The sequence below is a fragment of the Molothrus ater genome, chromosome 2, assembly GCF_012460135.2.
Source record: "Molothrus ater isolate BHLD 08-10-18 breed brown headed cowbird chromosome 2, BPBGC_Mater_1.1, whole genome shotgun sequence".
Taxonomy (NCBI): Eukaryota; Metazoa; Chordata; class Aves; order Passeriformes; family Icteridae; genus Molothrus; species Molothrus ater.
In genome coordinates, this window is record NC_050479.2 from 70750082 (window position 1) to 70768990 (window position 18909).

The 18909-nt window shown below is 40.7% G+C and overlaps 1 protein-coding gene across 3 annotated transcripts in view; it reads left to right on the top strand.

The window, feature by feature from the left end:
* The window catches only part of ATP8A2 (ATPase phospholipid transporting 8A2), a 319087-nt gene that overhangs the window by 278753 nt on the left and 21425 nt on the right, over positions 1-18909 (top strand). For all 3 annotated transcript variants that reach the window (XM_036404098.2, XM_054518567.1, XM_054518566.1), the window contains exons 34-35: positions 5524-5612; positions 11404-11508. In XM_036404098.2, the coding sequence (XP_036259991.1) occupies positions 5524-5612; positions 11404-11508 (194 nt within the window). The remainder of the gene's footprint in view (positions 1-5523; positions 5613-11403; positions 11509-18909) is intronic.

Below are 18909 nucleotides of genomic sequence, written 5' to 3' on the forward strand. Positions count from 1 at the left end.
ATGGGGTGGAGATAATGACCATTCCACACAAGCTATAATAGAAATAGTAGGAGGTTTTGATTTAATGTAACAAAGTTTTTTTATCATTTGAAGTGTGAGAAAGCCATTGCTACCTGATGCCTTGAGAATAATTTATGAAAAATGTGTTTGTTTATGACACAGTATCTACCAGTTGTTACATGGCATGGACTGCTTAGAGTGTTAGTTTGTGGCAAGTCTTGTGTCTCCTTAAGACCTCTTCAGTCATTTGATTGCTAAAGAATTAATACTTCTATCCATTTGAGGTAAAACTTCCAGGCCTTTTGAAAGAAAACTACCCAGTGCTAGCACTGAAACATTCAGGCTTAGGAGGACCTGAAACGTGCAGACCGTGCACAGTGCAGTTCTGTAAAGGAAAACGGGTGGGTAATAGTCTGCAAACTGTAAATATATATTTGCTGAGGTGCTTGCTCAATTATATTGTTCATAATATGCAATAGGATTTTTTTGTGCATGGAATCTGTTTCTCTTCCTACTGAAGTTAGGGATCAAATTTACTTGTGAGAAGCATTCTAAAAATTAGAAAAAAAGAGAAAAGAACAAACCTGCAGTAAAGATGTCAAAGTTGGAACATCACTAAAAGTGCAACAATTTCAAGATTGGGGCAGAAGGTGTTTTACTTAATACTGAATCTATTTTCTAGACATTTAAAACAGTGTTTGAATTAGTCCTATTGAGTCTGTAGAGCAGAAGAAAGGCCATCTTTTGCAGGAATCTGAGAGTTTTCAGAGCATTGCTGCAATGTGTCTCGGTGCTAATGGTTGAACTTCTCGAAGAGAGTAATATGTTTGTCCATACCCCGTGCCTTCAGATGGGGCACTGGAACTTAAGTGAAGCAGGACTGTTTGCCCAAGCTAGCAGCACCAGTGGGAGGAAAATGTCTGTTTCTGAGGGCCTAGGAATGGCACCTCAGGTCGATGGGCCAGGGGCAGGCTTTGAAGAAGCTGCCGTCAGTGACTGAAAAGTGACTGACATGCTTCCATGTGAATTGCCTACATGGAATGGGAGCAGAGTGACCAACTGGGCTTCCCCTGCCCCAGCTCTCGCCCTTCTGAAGTGGTGTGCTCAGACCAAGCCACTGGTCTAGAACTGCTGGAGGGGAGGCACTGGCAGACAAGTGCACCTGGTGCATCTCAGTTGGCTGCCTCCAGCTGTGTTGGTGCAGCTGGGCATTCACTGCTTCCTGCTTTGGCTACCCAGGCAGAGCAGGTGGAGCAGCAGGGCCAAGCTCCCAGAGCTGCACTTGCAGCTCCAGCCACTAGTGTCATCAATGTCTTCCAAGTCCAGATCAAGAGTACCTCAGTGATGGCAGTGAATATTTCTTGTCCCTCACAATAATCATGTGGCCATCCTCTCCCTCACTCCTCCTTTCCCAAGTGCTGCCAAAGGCAGTGCCGTGCTATCATCCACATTTGACCACTGGGGACCCAGTGATGTGCCATCAACTGCAGGTTGCACTTAAATCCCTAGTGCACAAAGCTGGAATTGAATGAGTATGAAACTGCAGTTGAGCGACTTATTGGGTCCTTATCCATGTCTCATGGAGAGAGCTGTGATCAGGCTCCAGGCACACTTCCAGGAATAATTTTTTTTTTTGTGCTGGAAATATAAAGCAATATGATCTTATACTTCTTCTGTCCATTTTTTCTCGAAGTTAAGATACGTAGATATATGAGGAAATGAAATCATAAAACTAAGTTATTCGAAATAGGAATTTTAATTTTGTCTCGTTTTTCTTGAGTGATATGATTGAGATCCTTGCTTGCTTTTTCTGAATCATTTACTGGTCCCCAGCTGTCTAACCATGCTGTGATAAGAATACCAGAACAGTGTATATATTGACTTCCCATCCCTGGGCACTTTTGGCCTTGTTCTCCTTGGAAGTTGTTGAAAATAGTGACACCACCTATTGGTAAAACAGTACAACGAGGAATAATGCTATGAACACACTAAGAATAGTAAAATGGAGAAGAGAGCTTGACATGTACTCCAGATTGTATTGCAATTTAAGGTGTTTTTTTTTAAACAATCTAATCTCTATTTCATATGCTTGTGCATAGCATGTCCTTGAGTTAAAATAAGCAAAGAAACAAAAATTCCAACCAACAAATGTAAAAGCCCACCTTAACCTATTCTTTCTAAAATAATAGTAAAAAGACAATCTTGGTCCTTCTGAGTGGTCAGTGCTATTACTTCTTTTAATGTTTTTAGAATGAAAATAACTAAATTGTCCACCCTTAAAAATGCTATTTAGAAGATGTGAAAGGCGTTGGGACCTAAATTATTTCCTCCTCAGTTCTGAAATAACTGGAGCTAACTTCTTTTTCTTTCTTTTCTTATTCCTATTCTTTATTTTTAACAAATGTTATCAATTCTCTAAAATGAATGCTTTGTCTGTGGCAGATTAATCAGTGTTTGAAAGGCAGTTACTGGTGGCAGCAGTTTAAGTTGCAGTGTTCTCAGAAGGAGGACTTGCATTAGTCTCAAGTGGTTTTGGGGGGTGCATTGTGATTAATGGTCTCTGGCAATTCACCTTGGGTGTGATAGTCACTAATGTTTACATCAGTATACAGAACAAAAACTACTTAGTTACATATCATGGGGCCTCTGTGATGACAAGAGATGGTCAATATTTAGAATTTGTTTAAAAAACAACCTATTTCTACTCCTGCTTTGTGTGATGATCTTGACAAAAGGCGAATTGTAGTGGTTCCTGTTTGGTATCTCTGCTTTTTTTTTTATCTTGGGGTGATAACTGATAGCTGAAGAGTGTTATTCACAGGAACTGGGTATAGAAATGCCATGTTTCACTGAAGATGTAATGCAGTACTGTCTTCACTGTTGTCATGACTGGTTGAGCAACTGAAATGGAGCACAGCAACAGCTGGGAAGTGTGAGGAAATCTTTGTAGGGATAAATAGGTGCTCTTATTGCAGCTTCTGTTCATAACCCAGCTCTCTGTCCTACAAGTTAGGGACTAACCTAAAAGTGCTGTCTATGGATGTCCCCAGAGCACATTGGGTGATTTGCTGTGAATGTTGTGCTGAGGAGCTCCCATCCTGTGAGAAGAGGGTGTAACCCTGCAAGGGAGGAGGCTGTGCTCAGAGGCAGAGCTGTGCATGCAAGACAGACCAGACTGTTGTGAAGCACAGCAGTCCTGTAACTCCAAGAGGGAACTAGACATGAGCAGGAAAGAAACCTTCCAGATGAGCTGAGGAATGGAGTACAACCTTGATGAGGATTGTGTAGGAAAAGCCTTCCTAGTAGTAAAATGAGTGTCTGACAGAGTTCCAATGAGATGAATAGTTTTACTGTTATGGTGAAGTTTTTGGACAGAATAATACTTGAGTAAAATACATAATTGCAGGCAAAAAGTATTTGGCTTTGAGGTTTTTTTCCAACATGCCACATGTCCAAATTCATAGCCATTGATTGAGATGTCAGCATTTGTAACAAAAATAATAGCATTTTAACTTCTATTGTACACATATTCAGAATGCTCTGCACTATAAAGCGTGTTAAGTTGCTTTCGGCTAGAAAAGCAAGAAGCGGAACGTAAAATATTTCAATTAAAAATATCAGAAAATGCATATAGAATACTGTGTCACTTTTTTAGCCTTTATTAGCATAGACAGAGGAGGGATGGTGAATGGAAATGCTGATGTGATTCTGTGACTCCTAACACTTGCAGGGTCATGGCCAAAGAAAAGCAAAGCATGAGGATAAATCTTATTATGTTTTACCACTGTTATTACAGTTCAACTTCTTGGCTACCAATAAAGTTATTAATTCCCTCTTATTCCTGTACATCCTTTTCCTTAAACAAGCATAGACCAAAACTGTCTGTGTGCTTCTGGCATTCTCATGTGAATGTGAGTATGAGGGCTCCCAAATAACGGAGAGCTGATTCTGTGACTGGAATGTGTTTGCTTACTGTCTGTGTGGGTGGCAAAGTGTCCATGAATGTTTTAGCACAGTCTAGCTTGCTCTTGGTTTCACTACAAGATTTACCACTGATCTGTCAGTCCAGCAGTGACATGGAGGATTTAACATTTAAAGGTGAAAACCACTTGTGGATGTACTCCCTACTGGGCAACCCAAGGGCAAGTTGTTGCTAAATATGACTGAGTTGTTAGATGAACAGCTCTAGACAGAGATTGACACTGGGAGAAGGTGCTGGATGCCACTGGTGGACATCCTGGCAGAGCTCTGTGATGGCTTCTCTCAGTTTAAGAGCTTTACTGTAGTGAGTGACCATCATGTGAGCAATCATTCTCATCTTAGGAGGTGTATAACTACAAATTTTGTCTCCAGTATATTTAAAGGCTAGGTAGGTGTTTCATGTAGTTCCATTTCCTCTGTAGCTCAGCTGTGTCTTTACCTGTACCATGGCCTGACACTTCAGTATTGCAGTGCTTGTGTGCTACAGTGTGAGACAAAGCTGAGCCATTCAAGCCTGTGTTACACTGCTGACATATCAGTAGGTGCATGTGTGTGGCATAAAAACTACTGAGAAGATTTTGGAAAAGAGATAGAGCAGTGTGCATAACTGAGGAGAGAGTAAAATCTGTCTAGACACTGGAAATGCTGTTGAAACCTTTCAGCCTCTATTTCTGTTTTGTGGTGCACACAAGTAGTTACAGGGGGGAAAAAGTCCTTTCTAATGTGTAGCAGAACTTAACAATGCTGATGGGAAATATGTGTATTCCATGGAAGGGGTGATGAGGTAATCTCAAACTTTAATCACCATTAATTTATCTGCAAAAGGTTCTAGTGATCTAAAGTAGCATTTCTGTGAATAGTGCTATATTTCAACTTAATTCCTAAGCTATTTGTGTATGCTGGAATATGCAGAGCTTCCAAATATCTTCCTTCTCAAATCCCACCAAGCTTTTTCTTCAAGCATTACAACGAGAAAAACGTGAATATAAACTTTGAGCTCTTTGTTTGTAAAAAAAGCCATTTGTGGGACGGGAGTGAATCTTTCCCACCCTGGGTTTCAGGCAGCAGTAGCTTGAGCAGGAAGTATTGTATTTAAGTGGAATATGACTGAAACATCTTAGTGAGAAATGCATTTTTTTTTTCATGTCAGTTTGATGCTGCTCAGAGATTTAAAACAGTAGATTGGAAGAGAGTAAGCAAAGGGTACAAAAGGTAGTGAAAAGTGCGAGCAGAATATACTTAGAGTGCTCTTCTCCATGACTAAAAATGTGTCTGCCTGGATCCATAATTTAATATTTTTGGAGGATTTGGTCAAAATGCATAATTTTTCAGAAATGTTTAAGAAATTTGGTCATAAGGAATTATTGAAAAAATGCCATCACTGTTTGTTAATTATTACCTCACCATTCAATTTCAACATCACCCAGACCATGGATGCAGTACTAGTTTGATGCCATCACTCTACCCTTTTGCTTGTAAACAGCCACTTAACATGTAACAGCTTGAAAACACTCATGAGTTATTTGTTTGTTTTCTTCACAGGCTGGAATGGTGTTAAAATGTGGATACTTCTGGTTTGGCTTGTTTCTTGTGCCCACTGCGTGCCTTGTTAAAGACGTGGCATGGACAGCGTAAGTCCCAAACCAGTCCTCTTGGTGTTGTAAGAATTATGCTCTATGCACATGTTGTCCAGTCCAGTATTCTTCTGTAAAGAACCCTAAAGTCTCTCAGTGATTGCAAAATGGTGGTAGTCATTTGGAAGGGAAAAAAGGTGAAGGGGGTGATTCCTCACCTGCCATGGCACCCAGCAATGTGAGAGAATGAATGGCTGGGACTAAATCTGGAGGAGGTGGCCTTGTCTGAGTAGTGAGGGTGTGTCACTCTAGGATTACTTGTGTTGTCTGTGCTTTAGTTAAAGGCAAATTTAAATTGAATGTCTGAGATTTCCTGAAAATGGAGCAAATAATTTGTTGAATCTGACTAAGGTTAGGTAGAAAGTAGAAATGTGGCACTCTAATCCATAGCCAGGAAGCTCTCACCTCTTTGTCAGCTGCTTTTTAGGTTCTCCTTCAGCAGCTGGGTCTTTGAAGACTGAACTGGGAGAAGAGCAATACTCTGCTCTTTATGTTTGAAGTGAAGTCTTAATGGTACCTTCACTGCCCAGAGAGGAGGAACAAACTGGTGAAATACAAGCCTGTGTAATTCCCTTCTCTCAAAATCTTGGGGTTTCAAAGCATTGCAGAAGGCAAACAATTTCAAGAACTTGGATTTAAAGGGAAGCAATTTACCTTCTCTGCCATTGCAATTTGAAATACAGAAGTAATAATTTTAATTTAGAATTTGTGGCCTTTTTTCAGCTTACTTTTAAGTGTCTTATGCACCAAACCTTCCATCTTTTCCCTTGGAAGGATGTGTTACAATTAAGAAGGTTTTGTTACATATCGGATACATAATAATTTTGTACAAGGGGGACCCCGGACATTCCAACTCCGGGGCAAAAAGGCAGAATCCTGCCTGGAATGAAGAGGAAATACAGGTTAGCTTGTAACTTGTCAGAAAGGCTCACAGTGAAAGCATCATGACACATAACACTTTGCTCCCAGAATGGGAGTTGGTCAGTCAGGAAGATTCTTGGAATCATACAACCATTTAGGTTGGAAAAGACCAGTGGGATCATTGAGTCCAGCTGTAAAACTAACACTGCTAAGTCCACCAGTTTGCTTTACAGAAACATGCAGAAAATACTAAAAAAACCAGAAAGTTTCCCAAGCACAGGCACATTTCAACATTCATGAAAGGTAAGTCGTATGCACAGATCAGAAAATCTGGTTTTATTTCATATGGGGTTGATAGCACAGTGAAATTAAACTGGTAGTAGGCAAATCAGCACTCAGTAAGTACTTCTTAAATTTTGTCCCTCAGCTTAATTTTCATAAGCTAGACTGCTCAAATTAAATCTAGATAATGTAATGTGAAATTTCAGCTATGATTTAATAGTCCAGCACATCAGAGGTCTGGGTTTTTGGGTTGTTTTTTTTTTTGCACTCACTAAACTTCTGCAATTGTAAATGATTTTAAAATTCTAAAACTGAGGCCAAAATGTTTAAATTTAGATACTTAACTGTGTCTGTGACCTGCTTGTTAAAACTCTGAAAAAAATCTTTAGCTTTTTTAATGTTTTCATGATAGTTGAGTGTCCTGAAGTTGTCCTCTTTTCTTATCAGTTCTTGGCAAAATAACTCATGAATTGTAAAACAGGCTAGACCATGGCAGGCTCATCCTCAGCTATTAGTCATTTCAAACTCTGTTACTGACTGAGCCTGTTCTTTAATATTTCTTAAAGAAATCTCAGCAACATAATCCTTTCAGTCATTCAGACTGAGAATATATAGAGACTGTGAAGCTCTCAAGACAAACGTGTATGATTGATAGGCCAGATATTTTCCCAACAGATTTTAAACAGGAGGCTCCTAACAATATTAAGCTAAAAATCTCTTCTCTGACCAGGACCTTATTATTTTTTTCTTTTTTTAAACTAAGCCATCACTGAAAAATTAACATTATTAACATTTTAACTAGGATAAATGAAATGACACAGCTATCAGTACTGCCATATGGAAGGAGTAAAGGTCTATTTCCTTTCCAAGAGGCTTGCCATTTAAAACTGGAGCCTAAGGCCTCTGGAAATCAGCTGGCACATTTCCACAGCAGTGGTTACACCACATTGCTCTCTGTAATTCAGCAGAATATGGTTTTGGCCATAAAATTCCAGCAACTCTGCCTGCTCATGGTCATGGAATTTATCCCTTTCAGTTTCTTTTGGACATGAAGCACATGTCCACAGACAGAACATCCGTATGACCCAAAAGGTACATGCCTAATTTCAGTACAAAATACTGCCAGAAAGCCATAAACACAGTACAGAGTTTTAGTCTGGAACAAGGTTGATTGGATAGTCTGTTTCAGACACATACAAATCTTTTGCTTATAAACTGCTGTGCTGCATCTACTATCAAAATTTCTAATGCTGGAAGCAAGAACGTGTTTCCATTGTTACACAGGCTTCAGTTGTCAACACATCACTTACCTCCCATGTTCTCTGTGGCTCCAGGCTTTTTTATTTTCTTTTTCTTTTTCCCCTTTTAAATGAATCAAGGAAATGTGGAAAACTCTTTTTAAAGAGAAGGAAGCTTATTATTAATCCTTGGTTGCAATACGTTGTTAACTTTGGTCCACTACCCTGAATTCAGTGCCTTGGTTTGCCTTGTAAAAATCCTACTTGTGCCACCATTGCAATGAACAGAGCTTTGTAAGGTGAGTGCTCCCTCACAGCTGGCACATGTCACTTGAATACATGTCACTGGCTCTAGGAAATCTTGGAATAGCTGACTCACAGAGGTATGTGGGAATCATAAAAACACAGCATGTATTCCAGCAATATCAGGCAAGAGTGCAAGAATTTATTCCTTATTGGTGTCTCAGTGCTTATTTTACAGTGAAAATTTTCCTGAGCCTTCAAATCATTACCAAAACGTTCATGAACTTTTTACCACGGGGAAGAAGCAGTTTGCACTTGCCAGTTCTGCAGTGTAAGTAAGAGAAGAAGATACAAGGAGCTCTTCCCATCTTTGCATATGCTTGCAGTCCCTGAAATACAAGACTCATAAAATGGTACTGAGGACGATAAACCAGAGTAGAGATAGTGTCATGTTTGAGAAACATTTATGAGTGTCACCATGCTTCTCCCTGGCAGATTCTGGCCTCCTGAACCCCCTAAATATCCTAGGCCAGTGAAATGATGCACTTCCCGGGCTTCAAAGGGGAAGGGCTACACAAAATACAAAGATGGCCTTTTGCCTGTTCTTGCAGTCCCTGATCTTAAAATCCCAGCATGTGAGGGAAAGGTTTGTCTTTATGTAATGCATCAAATTTTAGCTGAACAGTAACAGCAAACACAAAATCTCATTGTTCACTGAGGACTGATTGTGCATCCAGGGTCACTTGTGGAGTACTAACCTAAAAGCTCAGAATCCTACCTGTATTTCTGTGCATCAAAAGTTTGTAAAGTGCTGTAGGGAAAAAGTCATGAAGTAGTATCCAGTCCTGTTGCCAGCAGTCTGTGGAATATTTGCAGTTGACTTTGATAGGAGCAAGCCCAGACTCTGAGGCAACTGTAATACCATATTTTAGTATTTTTTTTTGAAGGAACATGTGGATAGGTTCCTCAGGCCTTTTTCATATTCTTATATTTAGTGATAATACTTGATTACTGACCATTCCATGGGTGCTCTTGCTTCCAAGTGAAAGAGTGACTCAATGCATAGCAACTACCAGCCCCAGAAGAGCCCATGTGTTTCATCGTTTCACACTACTTACAAAACACTCCATTATTCCCAGTTTCAGGCCAACAGTATTTCTTCCATGTTGTATCATATCCATGTCATGCCTCCTGGTGCTGTGCTGCACAAACTGGACTTGTTGATCAAATTTTGAATTCAGTATTAAGTCTAAGGGAAAAGAAAAACATCTCTTATGGCTTATGGCAAAATAAACATGGAACTTTGGAAGAGATTGAATAACGTACGTTTTTATGTCCTTGTCAGTGGGGAAAAACTCGTTATGAAGGATTTGAAAAATTCTAAACATGATCAGTCTTGAAGTTTGCAGTAGGTATGACCTCTTTAAAAGGGAAGAGATGAAGGTCAAAATTTCAAGGTCAAAATTTCAATGTATTTATTTAAATTAAAGACTGTAAAAGTGAATTCAACTGAAAAAATTATAAAAATTAATAGCCTCAAAGCTTTCTCATTTTAATAGCTATACTTTCCCTTCCTCAAAGAGGAGACCAGTCTAATCATTAGCCTAACTAGTTATAGCAACTTGAATCTAATTAATTTCTGTGCAGCTGTTGGTAATCTCACATTGCAGAAGCATTATGCATTTTAAAAATACCCTTGCTACTCATTCTTTTGACACAGTATGTTGGTGTTACAAATCATACACCTTCGGTGGTTTGTTTTAACAATATGCCATTCTAAGTACATCCTGATAATCTTTAACTTCAGATTTTGGTGTGCTTCATCTTCTGGGGTTTTTTTTGTTTGTTTTCTCTTAACTGCAGATGTGTTTTGAAAGTAGTTCTCATTTTAGCTTCTCATTTTTAGGTATTTGGAGCGTAATTCAGCAACACAAAGACCAGAGGACTTAGACATCCTAGTATTAGTATCAAGGCACTGTCATTATAAACAGAGCCAGCAAACATTTTGTGGTCTTTGTTTCTTATTCCCTGTGGAAGGAGCAATAGTATCATACTTTTTAAAAATAAATGCATCTTCATTATTTTTAATTACATACACACCAGTTATTATTTTTCTGTTAGAGGGAGATTTGCATTGTTTTATGTCATTGGCTAAAGATTTTAATGTCTGCATGTTTTATAAAACTTGCAAAGAAATTTTTGCCACCTTTGAGCTGAAGAATATTAATTTAATGCTATGAAGCAAGTAGTGTCTCAGCCCACTTGGCTCCATCTTGTCTTTAGGCTTATTGTGCAGTCACATGCAAATCAATAAATTCTCATGAGACACTTGTCCTCCTTTAACTGGCACAAAAGAGGAAGCTGATCAAAAACTGCCCATGTGAGAAAGATCCTTGCGTTTTGTGTTCTTGCTTTGTACAGGTCAAGAAAAAGGGGACTTGATTGTCTCCCCTGTGTCAATGTAATTTAGGTATAATAGCCCTGGAGCAGTCAGTGAACCTGGAGGGGGAAAAGGTCCAAGTCTCTTCATGGGGAACTCTAAATTGCACTCTAAATTTTGATTGCATGTGTGGTGCATGGATTACTCTTTGAATCCTCAGGCTGAAAAAGTAGGAGGACACAGCCAGTCTTGTTACTGTCAGTTTGGAAGTTCATTGAGGAGAGAAGTGCCTTTCCAGTCACGTGAGACTGATAAAAAAAAAAATCAAGGGGCTTGAATGGCAATTATTAGCTGAGACTCTGCTCTGGTTTTCAGAGCGGTGCCACGCGTAGCTCAAAAGACAGAATGGATTCATGTTTTACTGCCATGAATATTCAATGAATCCCAGCTCTTTTGTCTGAGTACCCGGGTCCTGAGCAGTCCCACGGCAGCAGGGTCAGGTCTCTGTGGTCCCATAGCATTGCTGCTTGGCTAGGTTTTGAGTGTTGTGTTGAAGTGGCTGAGCTCTGTTTAATTTGAAGTTGTCCTGATTTCTTATTTTGTATGTATTTTTTCCCAGTTATTGTAAACCTGAACTAACATGCATACATTGTGCTTTATTTCCCAAATCCTTCAAGGGAGGGCCCTGTGCCTCTCACCTGAGAGGTAAAACTGGGGGTTTGTAGCAAAACAAATATTCACATGGCTTTTTTGTTTTATTTTTTGTCCTTTCCTTGCGGTATAGGGCAAAGCATACCTACCATAAAACTTTGCTGGAGCAAGTTAAGGAGTTGGAAACGAAGACAAGAGAACTGGGAAAAGCCATGCTTCGTGATAGTAATGGAAAGAGGCAAGTCTATGCTAAATGTTTAAACCAGACCCTTCTTTTCCTCTCCCCTCCCTATTTCTCATTCACTATTAAAATCTGATTGCAAACAGGCTAATAAGGCTTCTTCTCCTATATTATTTATTTTTTGCTGTTCCCTTTCATATGTGTCTGTTCCCCCCACAGAAACCAGCCCTTCCATTTTCGTTTCTCCTGCATTATTGCTGTGAGGCTCTATTGGAAACTGCTGCTCAGTCTCCTGCATGGTAACATGTAATGCTCTTACCTGGCCACTGAGGCAGGCTGGTTTTGAAAACACTTTGTTATGTCATCTAAAAAACAAAACAAAAAGATAACCATGTCAGGGGAGGGAACTGTCAGCAGCTCAGGATATTAGGACTGTAGCTAAAAGGAGAACTGGCTTAATCCATTGTGCCCTACTACTTTGTTCAGTTTCACCTTAAGGAGTTTTTTTTTTATGCTTTTGCTTTTTTCACCACAGCTTGCAGGTCTCTTGCCTTCAGGGTTCTCAGTTTCTCGTTGTGCCTCTCCCTTATAACCACACCATATGGACTTGAATATATTGCTATTATTGAACCTTTCATTGTATAGAGAGAGTATGTCTTGTGTGGGAACTTCTGTCTATTCTGAAAGAAGCTAAAGAAAATCCTGGTGAGGCTTTTGCATCCAACAGTTTCATTTACCATCTCAGAATGTGGTTCTGCATCAGCTGGTCGGAAAAGCTCCCCAAGTTCAAAAAGGTTTTAGAACTAGCTCTTCTGTTCCTTACACAATATGGCACCACATGACTTGCTAAGAAACTACATGATCATTAAACTGGATTTTAGCAAACCTTATAAACTAGCAAACTGAGTGGAATGGGGCTTTTAAAAGATTTTGTTCTTCTGGGGCAGGGTCATCCTTTGAGCCTTTGATGTCTAGTCTAAGGTAAGCTAATTGCCATATTTTAGCTGCTGCTAAGACAAGCAGATAGTAGATTTTTTTCAACTGAATTTGTGTGTTAATAAGGACTGGTTTTAGGGAAAATTATCAGGCAGTGATTTACTGAGATTATGGTAAACTGAAAAGCTTTTAAAAAAGCTTGTGTGAACTTTAATGTGTTTATAAGATGTCCTTAGGGACCAGAGTTTGCTTTTCAGAGGCCAAGACAAAGTAAACACCGTGTTATTGATTAAGATCACTTCAAAACACTTGGTATCTTCAGTTTTTGAGTAATTTTTCTGCTGCAACTCTTGGATCCAGCAAAACAGAGTTTATAAATTCTGCTCACTACAAAAGTCACAAACTGCACATCAAATTATTTAAGAAGAGAAAACAAACTTTGCACCAACAAAGATGCTTAATATCAGGCATTTAATTATATAATGGCCCTTGTTCTTAGAAGGCTGAGCAGTCATTTTGAAGTCAGTTGAAGCCAAAGCACTTAGTACCAAAATCAGGTCAGTCTCCCCAAACAAGTAAGGTGTAACCTGGTGTTGTGAAGTGCTGACTGATAGTGTGATTAGATGCCAGGTAAGTGGAAGCCAGACCAGCAGAAAACTGATTGTTCCCAGGCTCATGGCTCTGGTATGAGCTCTGTGAGTTGCCTGGATGTTGCTGTGGCTCCTATCTGTGCATTTATGTGAGGTTATACTGGTGCTGGTTCGAAGCATTTGTGTTTTCCTGCCAGTATTTAATGCCTGTTACTGATAGTCAGAGGGGAGCATGAATCAGTTTTGTGCATGGTGCATCCCTGGGTTGCAGGGTGGGTTGAATTGCTGTTAACAGTGAGAGAGAGACAGTCAGCATTTGATCTGTTTATATGTGCATGTCTGTGTCTCCAAGAGCTTGATGGGTTTCTTCTCTGTTTACACACTGTCCTGACTTTCTGTAAATTTCATGGCCATGTTGTAATTCATTCATACACTCCATGTTTTCATAGCCTTTTACTTTATTGCATTCTCACTGCAAACTCTTTCATCTGCATTCCTCCTCCATATAGCTTCACTTCATTCTCGAAACGCTTGCATGGAGATGATGTAAGGAATCCCTTCTGGCCCTCCTTCCCATTTTCCCTCCCCCCTTCTTTCCATGCATTTGTTTGTTCTCATTCCTAATTGCTCCCAGATTTTCTGGGTGGTCCATCTGTGAACTAGATAATGGTAGAGTGCCTCTGCCTGCTTGGAGCTGGTGTGCTGTGCTTGTGTTGTGGCCTCCCCACTCCTCTTCAGAGTTGTTCTGTCTTTTATCTCTTTTGTTTGTCTCATGGCTCTTTCACACCTGCTAGAAATCGTGAGCTTGTCCAAAGTGAAGGGTGAGGGTGGGAAAGAAATAGAGTGGGAGCTTCCTTCAGTTAGACTCTCTGGTTCATGTTCCTTATTTTTAAAATATTTCCTTGAAGCTGGTGGAAACGTGTGCTAAGGTGCATGCTCTGCTCTCCCCTCCTGCCCACAGCCCTATTGCTCTTGGGGTATTTCTGGCAATGTAACACTGTGCAGGAAGGGAAAGTAACAGGACTCCTCTCATTTCCTATAGGAAATAGAGAGCTGTGTAAAAACTGCACGAGTCCATCTGTCACCTCAGTCCTTGGCTGGAAGTGCTCCTGAGAACGTGCCCATTAGGTGCTGGTTTGTTCAGGCAGCTGTGGAAGATAAGCTGGCTGTCATCGGGGTCTATTTTCCTGGCCTACATGGTGGACCCTGGTTTTGTTCAATGTTTTTCACAAACAAACAACAAAAAAACTCACACCTAATCATAGATAAGAGCAGGATTTAGGGAGCTAATTGCTTTTTTCATTTCCTAGATCTTAGACAAAAAATGAGGTGCAAGATCTGAGTGTTCAGAACTAGTCTGCTAAACAAAAAGCAGCTTGCAAAGCCTGGAAAGCAGTGAGTGCATCTAGACTTGCACAAGAGGATGCCAACAGTTTGCTGTGACTCAGCTGAATTGCTGTTAAATATGGCAGATATCACCTGGGTCCTTGCTGTGCTTGGGGAAGGAGTTCTGGGTGAACTGTGTGTGCCACTTGATACCTATATATTCATATCCTGTCTCAGAGGATCTTCACCCAGACAGCTGTTCTTGCTAGGCATATTCTTCTGGGGTAATAAAAAATGTCTTCACTAGTGCTCTTCACTAGTTATATCTTTCTGAATCTTAGGCCCTTTGAACAGTTTCTAAAATTGAATTTGCTTGTATTGCTCTAAAAAAGCAGGGGCACATTTTTGCTGTGGCTGGGAATGAACAAGGCAAGTGGTTGATGAGGAACTGTTTGGTTTGTGCAGGGCAGAATGTCAGCACCCTGGGCACTACAGCTGGGTCCCAGAAACCTTGCAAAGAGCATTAGAGTGATGCTTGGAGATTATAGCAAGTGTATAATCTTGAGCTTTAACAGGTCATGCTCTTATTCTTCTATATGTCTCATCTGGACAGCTGAAAACTTAAGTTTGGTGGAGGCTGGGATGCTGAAAAGTCAGATAATTCCAAAAGCAGGGAATTAATCAGGGTGAACATGTAGCTTGAAAACTGGCAACTCCAGAAATAGCTTGAGAAGTGGGATAGTGAGTGTGCAGTGAGGGTCTATGGTGGATCCCATGCCATGCTTGCCTACCTGTGGAAGATGAGTACCCACACTTGCCTTCCCCAACCTGGGCACATGGCAGTGCTGGGCTGGACTCCAGCCCAGCTGTGACACGAGCACACTTTGGTTAGGAAGGGAGAGGGGCTCCCTGGCACTCTCATGTAACAAAAGGCAGGATTTAACACTAAATTTTCATGAATTTGGAGAGGTGAGAGGGGCAGCACATGAGCCAAAGCAAACATGGACATGAGGAGACACCTGCCCAGCAGATTTAATCATGTTAACATGTAAAGATTTACACAAAGAAAACAAACAAGGTTTGTGTTCAAAAGCAGCATTGAGTTCAGCTGCAGAGATTTTTGTGTCTTTAAATAAGTTTACAACTTAAATCTTGGCTCGTAAAGGGCCAAACCTTCAAGTCCTCATTCATTTTTCACTCCATCTACCCTCTCATTGAAGTCAGCAAGAGTTCAGGTGGCGTAGAGCCTGATTAGGCACCAAAGCAAACTTTGCTTTGGAAACCCATGTCACTTTATTGCTCCACTGGCCAACTAATGGAGAGTGAGCAAAGCTGTGCAGCACCCTCTTTGTGACAGTAAGTTTCCTGTTCCAGAGGGTTTCTCTGTCTTGGAATTGCCAGAGAGCTCCCTTTGAAAGTGGCTTTTTGGTTGTTTTTCTGTCCTGTTATTAATTGGTTGGTGGGCAGGATTAGATTGTTTGATACTGAAGAACAATGTGGCTTTCATGATTTGCATACTTTACAAGGAGCTGAAGGACCTCTCTGGGCTGTTGCAGAAAAGTACCCACATCGCTCAAGTGTTGGGAAGAATTTCTTCTAGTGAGTCAGAGATCTGGAGGGCAGAGTCTTGCCTTGAACAAAGGTGAAGGGAAGTGACTACAGACCTAGCAAGGTATAGCTGCAGTGTGTGTTTGCACAGCATTTTTCTATATGCCCCTTTACTCTGGCTGCTCTCAGACACCCACTGGTGATGGCTGTGGTGCCACTTTCATCTCCGTATCATAAAACAAATACTGTTTTTTCCAGTGCACCTAAAACAGCAGCTCCCCACAGTCTCTCCTTTGTCTGTCTTCAACAAGGAGACATTCTGGTGTAGATTCTCTTTCATTTTAGTACTTCTCACCAAATCTAACCCAGTTTCTTTGGTGAAAAGTTCATGACCAGCTCTCACCCTGAGAGCAAGTTGTATTATCTATCTTGGCCTTGGTTTTATTTGGTGTGGGAGGGCAGGTGCCTGTCTCATTTCAATAGCTGTGTAACATGGTAGGTAATCAGTGAGCTCACACAGGCATCGGTGGAAATTTCTCTGCTCCACAGGTCCCTGGGGAGGAGCAAGAGGGCAACACGGGAAACTTGCCTTGGGCTTGTGGCTGTGCAGAGAACTGAGTGGCAGAGGCCCAGCCTCTCACTGGCAGAGGCAGAAATGGTAAAACAGACCTAACTTTTAAGGAATAAATGAATGAGGTGAGGACCTCCTGAGGAAGAGGCAGGCTTTTTCATTAGGGTTAAGAAGAGTGAGGCTTGGGCTCATTGTATTTCAAAGTACTCTGTCTCTCTATTGATGCACCCCAAGTTACATCTACTGGAATAGGGAGACCTTGCCATTGAGGCCCCTTTGCATCAGCAGGTGCAGTGAATCTTACTTGGATCAAACTCAGTCTTGTGCTTTCAGCTGGTTAAACAGCATGGGATGTTTGGAGCCCAAATTCTTGTTTCATGAACGTGTTGACTTCGATGTATTTACTCAGGATGTGCATGACTGTGATCTAAATCCAGCCCATACACTGCAGCTGAGCATAAAATGAGGTTGAAGAGGGGAGAGGTGTATTTTGGGTTTTGAGGTCTCAGCATCCTTTTTATCAATTTTTCCAGATGTTCTTTGCACCATTTCTGGGAAGGAAAGGCGAGATTTCTCCACCAGCGTACACAAGAAAGTGACTGGCATATTTATGATTTTTCCTTGCAGCTTTTCTAGTAAAAAGATATTAGACTCCTTTTACTAGCAAAAAGCACATAAAATTATATCAGTGGGTTTTTTTTTTAATTCTTTGATTCCATATGGTAAACATTCATGTATGGAAGGTGGAAAAGCATAATTTTCTTTTATTCCATGCTAGTCTTTATCTCTCTCCCTTCTGTCCCATATCAGTAAGGATTCATCACATTATTTCCTCATTTTAATATGTACCATTTATTTCTGACTTTTCTAACCCATGTGTGAGGCACTTGAAATTACCAGGTTTGATTCCACTTTGGAGATGCTGTGGGGCAGAGGACAGAAAGGGATTCGTAACATGGCCAGAGGTCTGAAGGGGGATTTACCATGTTCCCACTGGCACTGGGGACCCAAGGGCCTGCTTGCTAGTGCAAACCAGTTAGAGTTGACATTCCCCTTCTCCAGTGCAATTAATTATTTGCCATCCTGGTTGTAGCTATCATGTAACCTTGAGGGAGATCCAGTGCACAAATAGGGTTAAAACCTGGTGACCCGGAGAAGGATTTAGAGCTGTGATCAAATCTGCTATCAAAGTCAAAGTTGATGGAGGTACAGTATTAGAACAAAGGCCAGAATGAAGTTGTAAATTGCAAAGAAAGATTAGGAAAAAGGAACATTACAAGATGAGAGTTAAAACTGATTAAGGGGCCAATCTCTCTGATGCCTAATCCTGACTTACTGGGTTGGGCACTGAGGATCTCCACAGGGGAGGGAGGAAGAAATCTTCCCTCCAGGCTGCACAGCAGGAGAACTGCTCCATAACAACTGTTCCAGCCTAATGGCTTCAGCAGTCTGCCTAGACCCTGACTCCTCTGCTGGCTAACCCAGTCTCTGAAGAGAGGCAGGACAGTCTGCATTCTCCTCACTGATTTGCAGTAAAGAATAAAGTGCCAAGTTCAGCGTAGCAAGAACAAGAAAACACAAGTTGTACTAGGTGTTAAATATTTAGTGGACAATTACAAAATACTTAAAAGCTTAAAGAAAAGCAATTTGGGTTGCTTTTTGTTTTCCAGTTCAACCAAATGTCCTGGGCTGTGCTCTAAACTGTGTTCATGAAACTTTCAAGGTTCATTTTTTGTTGTTGCCCTGAGCTGTTCTTTAGCTTTTCTGTAAAGAAAAGCAAGAAAAAAAGCTGATAGGAGGAGTTTAGAGTTTTTAAAGACAGAAGTAATCTTAACTTCAGTAAAAGTATATAAGTGAACTTCTAGTAAACCAGTACGTTTAGATTTTTTTAAAAATCCACACACAAAAACCCCAAACCAGAAAAAATGTGTACACAGAGACCAAACATGGAAGACTTCACCCTCCAAGGTGACTACTTCTGAAAAAAATGAGTGAGTAGGAAAAGAATGTTATGATTGCAACTGTATTGCCACCTTATCTGTAAAGGATATGACCAAGCACCCAGTAGAGTAAGTGCAAAGTGAGGCACTTAGGGACAAGAAGTCAACAGCACTGATACCAAAAGGAGGGTAGCTGGAAAGCAACAAGCCACTCTTAGCCTTTTCTGCTTCTCAGACGTTTAAATTGGGTCAGTTCCCCTGTTTTGAGAAGGCTGATGGCAAAACTGGGCAGCTTCAAGTTTTGATTTAAGTTAGTTGACTCTAGGACATCTGACAATGATGTCTGCCTTCTCGCCCCAGAGAAATGCATATACAAGTGCTTAGTGTTTGCAGTGCTTGGAAATGAAAGGTACTTTAAGCAGAGAGAGACCTCCATTATTGTTTTAGGATTGCTGCATTTCAGACAGGCATGTGATGTTTAGCACTGATATTTTTAGATGGTATTTTTTAAAGGTGCTTGGTCTTTTTACAGTGGGCTCACCTTGAC